The following is a 9698-nucleotide window of genomic DNA, read 5'->3' on the forward strand; positions in this document are numbered from 1 at the left end:
GGCCGTTAAGGTTAGACCTGAGACAACTGAATGACTAATGTGATTTTGGGGAAAGACAAAGCTCCTGTAGGACACTTTGCAGGGGACTGATGTGTCTTCCTCATTCCTACTGAACTCATGTAAATGACGTCGGCAACTTTTCCTGTGATACTTTAAAACCTTTAGGCTGAGATGAGTAATGTACACTTACACAATGCTACAATGTGGTTAGAAGCTCAATAACAAGATGAGGTGGCTGGCTGTTATTGAAACCCTGTTTTTACGCTAGTGTATGTGTTACAGTGCATGTGGGAAGGTTAGGGTTAGGTGCTAGGGTGACTTGGTACATGCTGGCATGTCTAACCCTAGCACCCAACTCTAACCCTAGTTTTCCCACATGTACCATAGTGTTTCCTGGTCACAGGTTTGCCAACCTTTCTGTCAACTCATCTAGGGGACCCTGATTTACTAACTAGGACAATCTGATCTGCCAGTCGTATTTCACCCGGAGGTCTCGTCACGTGTTAACCATTCATGATGAAGCAATACAAATAAAGCCTGCATAGGCTATTTACCCCTGATCTTTGATTGACGTGACGTGAGGGTTGTGGGCGTGGCTACGTGTTACATGGGCGTGGCTTGATCTGTCATTGCGGTAGTAGGAAATAGAATTGAGCAACAAATCATTACACCTCACGAGTGGCACAAGCTAACAAGCTTCTTACAAGCTTGAAGACTCAGGAATTAAGATTGCGGATGTTCACGACGACTAGATTGAGAACTGTGAGTATGTTTATTAGCATTACTTTGGCTTCTTCTGACCACTGGTAGAATCATCACGTCAAAGGCTAATAACATTAACGTGGCTGGTCTCCAGTCCAGGGGGGTATTCCATCAACGTCGCTAAAGGAAAATCCTGGCTTATTTTTGATAACTCTCGCGAGACCTATCAGAATATGCCTGGATATTTTTTAGAACTCTCGCGAGACTTATCAGACTAAACCTGGATTTTCCCTTTAGCGATGTTGATGGAATATCCCCCAGGCTTGCCTGCTTGCTACTAGCTAATCTAACGATTTCATATTTTGCAGTTACTCATAGCTAGTCCAAAGGAGAGGTTGTAGTGGACTCTTACCAATGTTCTGTAAATGTGGTTCTCTTACTGGTGCTGCAATGGTGCTTAACACACTTCCTGGTATTGATGATTAAATGGTCAGAATATGTGATGGTGTCCATGTTGTTGTTGTTGGCTTTGGTGGTGTAACTTAACTGATCCTAGTTTGAGATGAAGGTGATGATCTCCTGGAACATGCTAGGCTAGGGTCTCTTTCAGGCTGTTTTGTTAACAGCAATACTACTAGCTGAACTTGTTAGACTAGATAGAACAAGGTTAGACCCAGTTAACCTAACCCATTTATTTGTCACTCACCATATCACGGTGGTGGTGTATGCAAACTGCAGTTAAATGATGTATTGTGCAATGTATTGCTCTCTAGGGATAGAGAGGGTCTATTTTAGTCACATTGATGATGCTTTGTATTTGTGTGTGTGTGTGTGTGTGTGTGTGTGTGTGTCTGTGTGTGTGTGTGTTTGTGTGTGTGTGTGTGTGTACACATACATGCACATGCATGTTTATGATGATGCTCCACTGATTGTGGTGTGACGGTGTGTGTGAGCAGAGAGATGTCTCCCGATGAGCTGGTCTACTTGGGGATTCTCGCCGCCTCCATCCCCATCGGATTCCTCTTCCGTTACCTGAGTGAGTCGGTCTTTTCTTGTGCTAGCAGCTAGGGCCAGGTTCTACACCTTCTTTGTACCTTAATAGGAATCCCAAATCATGCAGTGATACTGTTCTGGCATTTTGTTCACACCTTTTTTCATTTGATCATCTTTTTTGTATTTCAACAAATTATGAATCATTTGTATATGTTACGGTACATGTGGGAAAACTAGGGTTAGGGTTAGGTGCTACGTCGACTTGGTACATGCCGGCATGTCGAACCCTAACCCGACCCCAAACCCTAACCCTAACCGTAGCACCCTAGCACCTAACCCTAACCCTAGTTTTCCCACATATACCGTATTCCCACATGTACCGTAACATATATACCGGTATATGCCATTTAGCTGACGCTTTTCTCCAAAGAGACTTGCATTGCAATGAGTTCATTTCAGTATATATGGTCCCAGCAGTCCAGGGTGATGGTTTAGCTTTTGTCTCAATTATAAGTGTCATGTGTGTGTGTGTGTTGATTGTATTATGCATCGCTCAAGGTCCTCCAGTGAAGCAAGGGGCAGCGTTGCTCTTGGGCCTCTCCATCACCATAGCAACCTGTCGGGTCCACACACTCCACTCGCTGTTGACCGTGCTCGGAACATGGATCATCATCAAGAGCAGCTGGAGGTGAGAGACAGAGATACACACACACACACACACACACACACACACGCACACACATAATAATGAGATAATCTAAAACACAACAGTCCTGTCCACTGGTACACTGGGATCCTCTGTTTTGTCTAAACGTGCCAGTGTTTAGGGTGACAACAAGGGACCATCTTCTCACTCATTACACACACACACACACACACACACACACACACACACACACACACACACACACACACACACACTTATGAGTACTCCTTCCCTTGCTGGTGATTCAGGTTTCATTGCTCGAATGGGATAAAAAATGAAATTTCTAAGAATACCTATATGTAACCATATGAAACAATTTGTCACCACTTCCTCTAAATCATGCACACAACTCTGACAGAAACAAATATGATAACCCCAACGGTTGTGCTGTGTTTTTATCCTTTTTCGGTTCCTGAATCTGACATTTAAGTGATAATTGATAATAGAGTGCACTTCAATATCCTCTTTTCTTCTGTCTACACTGACTAGATTAGAGCGGAATCCTCCATATTGCTTTCAGTCACCTAGCCTGTGTTTTTAGATCAGAGTGAGAAGATAAGGAGAGGAAACCACCTGAGACTATTATGATGTACTGTACATCACTGGCGGACTCCGGCTGTTTGAAGGGCAGGGGTGAAAAGAAAAAAAAAGGCACCTACTGCACAACATGGGACCCCATCAGTGCACATGGTCAAGTTTAGACCATTGGAAGGGCAGCCAATAGGGCACATCATCTAATTTTGCCACTCAAAAGGGCACTTTAGCCACTCAAAAGGGCACTTTAGTGCGACGTTTTTCAACTGTGGGGGCACATGGTCAAGTTTAGACCATTGGAGGGGCACTAATAGGGCACATCCTCTAATTTTCACCACTCAAAAGGGCACTTAAGAGAGACGTTTTTCAACCGTGGGAGCACCAGGAGGGGCAGTCGCCCCCCCTGCCCCCCCCCCCATGAGTCCGCCAGTGCTGTACATCACTGTGCCCTCTCTCTCCCCTCTCCCAGGAACGGCCCAGCTCTCTGTCTTGGTTGGACCTTCCTCTACCTCCTCTTTTTCCGACTGGTCACATGGTTCGGGCTGCCGCCACCAACACCATTCGCTAATGCCATCCAGCTACTCCTTACTCTCAAGGTAAATAAAACTCACACATACACACTTCAGAAGCTCACTGACAGTCACATCACCTACTCAATACATTTTCATAATTTAAAATAAACCCTGCATTAACCCCCTTCCTGTTCTCACACAGATGGTCAGTTTAGCTAACGAGGTGCAAAGTTTCCATCTGGAGAAGAAGAAGGAAGTGAGCTCATTCTCCAAGTCCCCTACTATTGGTGGACTGTCTCAGGAGCCCTCTCTTTATGATATTATATCCTATAGCTACTGCTATGTGGGTATAATGACAGGTAAGCCTTCTTGTCCTTTCTGGTTGATTGATGTTTCCGATCAATGCCTATTCCGGAAATATCACCTATCCCCTACCCCATGCTCCTACCCCTACAGTGTTTCCAAATATGAAGGCACAGGATAGATATATTACCATAGTAATATGATGTCTCACTCTCTACCATATTACTACACCTATCCAGTTACCTTCAGATCTGCAAACAGTGAAAGGTCACGGGGCTGAGGGTTGTTTTTGGTCTGCCCATTACTAGTATCATAACCACAACCACCTTTCACACATTTGTCTTAAACTCTTTTTGATGTTGAGCCACGTCAATGACGTGTCGGTGTCTGGTCTAAAATGCACAGTGTGATTCTGTATGATTTGTCACTAATTTGCTTTTTGCACCTATTTTAACTGTTGTTGTCTCTCTTTGTCTTTCTCTCTGCCACTATATTCAATATTGTGTGAGTCTGCTTAAGTTTTCACTTATACAACAAGTTAGCAGTTAGTTTCAATGTTCCTGTGACTCCCCCCCCCCTGTTTTCTTTGCACATTCCCTTCGTCCATCACCCATTTCCATCTGTCTTTGTTGATCCTCTTTGTCCTCCCAATGATCCTTCTCTCCTTATGTTGTCTTTTCTTATCATACCACCTCTTTTGTCTGTCATATCATTTGTCCCCTCCTCAATGCTCTCTCTTCATCCCTTCATTTTATCCCTTCATTTCCCTAAAAGGTCCATTCTTCCGCTTCCAAACCTATGATGACTGGCTGAAGCAGCCCAGCCCCTTGTCCCTGCCTGGCCAGACGCCCTGCCTGCAAAGGCTGAAACTGGTGCCCGTCTACGGGGCTCTCTTCCTGGCCGTGAACTCGGTCTTCCCCCTGTCCTACGTCCGCACCGAGGAGTTCCTGGAGCACAACTTCTTCTTCAGGTATTAAAGCAGCAACTAATAGGATATGTCACCATTTTGTGAGGTTGTATTGCCAGTTCATTCGGTGCAGTCGACGGGGGCTTTAAAGGCGTTAAGTAAATCGAGTAAATCGTCTTGGAGTTATTTCCCATAGATCCTAGAACGAGTATAGTATATCTAAAGTATATCTAAAGGAGTTTCCAATCTCCCTCATCTATTTAGTATGTTGCTATCCATTGATGAGGTTTCTCTCTCTCTCTCTCTCTCTCCCCAGGTTGTTCTACATGACGGCGGTGTTCTTCGTGTTCAGGATGCGTTTCTACGCCGCGTGGTGCGGGGCGGAGGCTGGCTGTATTAGCGTCGGACTCGGCTGCTACCCAGAGGGGGCGCTCGCTAAACCCGGAGGAGGTCCCACAGTCAACTATAGGTATTGTTTTCCAGAAACATCTTGATAAAGGTTGAATGTGTATCCATTTTCTGGTGTCTTTGCATGATCTTGTAAGGGATAGTTCACCCAAAATATGTTTGTAAAGACATGATATGCGGTGATATGAGGTGCCAAACTTTCCCATTCAGAATAAGTAGGGTAGTGTTTTTGAAATAATGTGTCTTCTTCTTTCCAGCCCTGATCCTGACAGTCCAGTTATGTACGACTTTAAAACCATCCAGAACATCGACTGCTACAACACCGACTTCTGTGTGAAGGTCCGCCACGGGATGCGCTACTGGAACATGACTGTGCAGTGGTGGCTGCATCATTACATCTACCCCAACGCACCCTTCAAGGCTTACGCACTCAGGTAAAGTCTGCACCTCCCTTTCCATCTGTCACTTCATACTGTAAGTACTGTAAAAGAATGTTGCTGGGGCGCTTAGGTGGCGTAGCGGGTTAAGCGTTGACCATGTAACCGCAGGGTCCCCGGTTCGATTCCGGCCGGGGACATATCCTGCATGTCATCCCTCCTCTCTCTCTCTCACCCATCTTTCCTGTCTAATTCTCTACTGTATCTGTCAATAAAAATGAAAAATATGAGTGGGACTGCCCCACTCAGAGAAAAAAGAAATAAAAAAAAGAATGTTGCTACTGGTGAGAGTGGACTTTACCAAGAACTACAGACAAACAGGAATGGCACAGTAAGTCAAGTAACTGTAAAGTAAACAAAGTATGTTTTTGGCTTTCATATAACCTCTCTCTCTCTCTCTCTCTCCCTCTCTCTCTCTCTCCCTCTCTCTCTCTCTCTTTCACTCTCTCCTTCTCTCTCTCTCCTTCTCTCTCTCTCCCCCCCCCTCTCTCTCTCTCTCTCTCTTTCCCTCTCTCTCTTTCTCTCTCTCTCCCTCTCTCTCCCTCTCTCCTCTCTCTCCCTCTCTCCTTCTCTCTCTCTCCCTCTCTCTCTCTCCTTCTCTCTCCCTCTCTCTCTCTCCCTCTCTCCCTCGCCCTCTCCCTCTCTCTCTCTCTCTCTTCCTCTCCCTCTCTCTCTCTCTCCCTCTCTCTCTCTCTCTCTCTCTCTCTCCCTCCCTCCCTCCCCCCCTCCCTCCCTCCCTCCCTCCCTCCCTCTCTCTCTCTGTCTCTCTCAGGGCTGGGTGGACCATGTTCATCAGTGCGTACTGGCACGGCCTGCACGCCGGCTACTACCTCTCCTTCCTCACCATCCCCCTCTGCATCGCCGCCGAGTCCGCCATGGAGGCGTCGGTCCGGGCCAAGCTGGGGCCCCGGGGCCAGAGCGCCTTCGACTGGGTCCACTGGTTCCTCAAGATGAGGGCCTACGACTACATGTGTATGGGCTTCGTCCTGCTGAAGGCCGGCGACACCATCAACTACTGGACCTCCATCTATTTCGTCATCCACATCATCGCCCTCGGCTGCTTACTGCTGGGGAGGCTGCTGGGGAGAGGAAAGAGGGAGGGAAAGAGGGGTGAAAGGGCGGAGGAGAAGAGTGAGGAGGGGGAAAAGGTTGAGGAGAGTGAGAGGAAAGAGGGGGAGAAAGTTGAGGAGAGGAAAGAGGACGCTAGAGAAAAGAAAGACGACTAAAAGCAGATTCAGGGTTGGTTGGAGATTGGGGGGACTTGAGGGGAGAGGTTGTGTTTACTATGAAACTACAATTCCCAAAACTGCAGTCACTTACTGTATATGTCCAGTGGGTATATGTCCAATGAAGTAGCCCTGTCAGGAAAGCATCAGTGCTAAGCTTTCCCTTTCAAGAAACATCATTGGACTAATGTCTGTCCATCAGTTGATCCATGTGAATTTTGCTGTAACCCAGTAAGGTTGGCCGATGGAGAGCCTACGTTACACACCACTTGTACATACAGTAGGACATATAGAACAGAGTGAAAGAAAGTTTGAGCTTAATGAATGTCACCTTTGATGTGTGAATAATAGCAGAAATGTTCAGGCGATGTATAGATGATTCACTTCCTTCCGCTGTGTATTTATGTACAGTATGTGTGAGGTTATTTCAAGTCAATTTTCATTCAGGTTTTTATTTAAAATTTAAAAAACAAAAGTCAAGGTGCTGCCTCAAAGAAGAGTGGTAAAAGCCTGCAGATTGCAACATTTAGTTTGTTCATGAACAAAAGAAGAATTTTGGAAAGTAAAAAGCATAGGTATTCAGTCATCATGTTGAGTGTCACCATGACCTATGACCTATACATATTATGACCATAACAATACATTCCAACCTCCTGCTTCTTTGCACATTCCCTTTTCATGGAAAATGGAATCTTGGATTATTATGACACATACTCAGTCGTAATTTCATGGAATGCCTCTTGTCCAATCAAATTACTTGGTCGGAACTAACTGTTGTATAATTTAGTTTGTTGAATGCACATTGTACACATACTTGTCTTCCAAGACCATTGAAATGCTCCTGGAAATCACAATACCATGATTAGGTTTTAAAGAGGTTTATTGAGGTTCCCTTACCTCCCCCCTCAGTGGGATGGAACATGTACAATGTCCAAGGTAAATATGTACAGAGCTGAAAGAGTCCTTGCTCGCTTCAAGACAGAAAACATTGTGGAAACTTTTTATGACATTTACTGAGATTAAAGTGATGGGTGACGCAGCAGCTAGCTACCGGAACCAAAAAGTCCAGAACTGGTTTTATAAAAGGAACTGTGGCTTTTAGAAAATAAATTGATCAGCTGCATTTGTTAGATTGATTTGATTCATAACAGATTTATCACAATTATGTATTTCAATAGTTACGGGTGGACTTTCTGAGGTTGTACTTTGTATCGACTGGGTCACTAGATTAGAGTTTTATTCTTTTTTAATATTCATTTATTAAATGTATTTCTCTGTTCTGCATTCCCATGTTGCTGCTTAATTATTCTACCAGAGAACTTGTTTTATATTTATTTTGGTGGTCTTTATTGTTGTTATCACAGGGTTGAGTGTGAAATTAAAGTTATTCCTTATAAGGACAGTTTCCAAGATAATAATTAAAGACCATGCTCAATGGATACTCCATTGGAAAAATAAGCGTCAACAACTCCTCTCCTTCAAGCGGTGTATGGTACAGTACTGTTTACTGTATATCTCAATTGTCTTTGGGTCCTTTGCTGACAGCATAATGAAAAGACACAATGTTTTCCCATTAAATGTATCATTATTCAATTAGCAATGTATTTACAATTGGCATAGAATTAATTAATGTTTCCTCCATTCCATTTCTTTTTTCATTTAATTTGTTTCTTTGTGCCAAACCCACACCCATGAAATATTCCCCTTGTATTTTTATTTGCCTCTACATTTCTGTACAAGACTATTGTCTTTCACTCCCTCCCTCTCACACACTCACACTCACATGTACACAATTTGACCCTCCACATCATCAGACTATTTATATTGTTTGTCCTTCTGTGTACTGTACCTTTGTTGTCTCTGAATGGTTTGACTTTGACGTGTTGATGATTGTAACTCTCCCTGCCTTATCACAGTTGAACAGTGTTACCAACAGAATACATCTCAGCATTTCAACATACACTTGATGCCTGGGTCTTTATTTATTTATTATTAAGTGCCTTAATCAATCAGTGTTATCAATTCGATTGTTATTGTAAGTTATTGATTGAAGGAAAATGCCTCAATCTGTTTCCTAATGAGTCCTGATAATATGTGGGAAAATGTCATGGGTTTTAAGACTTGTCAGGCCTGGAAATGATTAACTTTCCCCTCCCCTCACACACACACACACACACACACACACACACACACACACACACACACACACACACACACACACACACAAACACATAGCAACTATCACTGCACACTGATTTGCCCCTATGGTTACCCTGACAACATTTCACTTCAGTGCTCACAAACAATTATGTAAACTGAAGCTATAAGCTAAGCTAAGCCTTACTGGAAACCCTCATCAAATTTCATATAATCCTCAACCCCAACACACATACTTGTAATTGGATAACAGGTATGAGAAGCAGGAGTTTCTATTCTACCTAGAGAATTGTTTCTTCTTATCAGACAGATTCATATATTTCTCTATCAAACACAGTCAAAAAGCATTTTCTATCTGTGCTGTATACCCTGCAGCTTTTTTGATGCTGTATTGGTTACTATGCTGTCAGAGTTGTGAGTGTCCCTCCGTCTCTGCAGGCTGGTATAGGGTTAAACATACAAGGAAGTACCTGGGCAGGAGAGATGATCATTTGCATGGGGAGCAAAGTCCGATGGTAGGAGGGTGGGAAAGAGAGAGAGAGAGATTCCTTGATAGGTACTGTTTCCTCATTGACAATCAGCCCTGTATGCTAGATTGAATGAGAGAAACTCATTGAGCCCAGATATGTATTATTAGCCTTTTGGTGGAGACACACAGGACGGTTTGTGGAAGTGTTTGGGTGGAATTCTCTGTGATTAAATCATGGAGGTGAGTGAGCTACAGAGACAGAGCTCGACTATGGCAGGTAAGCTGTGTGGTGTTGTGTTCTCATCTATACAGGTGTGTGTCGTCTGTGCCCCAGTGACTTGCTT

At 44.0% G+C, this 9698-nt stretch overlaps 2 protein-coding genes across 2 annotated transcripts in view; both read left to right on the top strand.

The window, feature by feature from the left end:
- Positions 1-643: 643 nt before the first annotated feature.
- Positions 644-6728, top strand: mboat7 (membrane bound O-acyltransferase domain containing 7; the record flags this gene model as incomplete). The annotated part of the gene is made up of 9 exons (XM_080540560.1): positions 644-762; positions 1659-1738; positions 2254-2383; positions 3405-3531; positions 3650-3806; positions 4525-4720; positions 4974-5126; positions 5323-5499; positions 6275-6728. Exons 2-9 carry the CDS (start codon positions 1663-1665, stop codon positions 6726-6728), a joined length of 1470 nt encoding a protein of 489 aa, XP_080396686.1. The 5' UTR covers positions 644-762; positions 1659-1662.
- Positions 6729-9624: 2896 nt separating this feature from the next.
- The window catches only part of tmc4 (transmembrane channel-like 4), a gene marked incomplete at its 5' end in the record, with an annotated part of 9492 nt that continues 9418 nt past the window's right edge, over positions 9625-9698 (top strand). Inside the window, one exon of the mRNA XM_080540561.1 lies at positions 9625-9631. Coding sequence (XP_080396687.1) covers positions 9625-9631 — 7 coding nt within the window. The remainder of the gene's footprint in view (positions 9632-9698) is intronic.

This window comes from Nansenia antarctica, assembly GCF_963989245.1.
Source record: "Nansenia antarctica genome assembly, chromosome: 10".
Lineage (NCBI taxonomy): Eukaryota > Metazoa > Chordata > Actinopteri > Argentiniformes > Microstomatidae > Nansenia > Nansenia antarctica.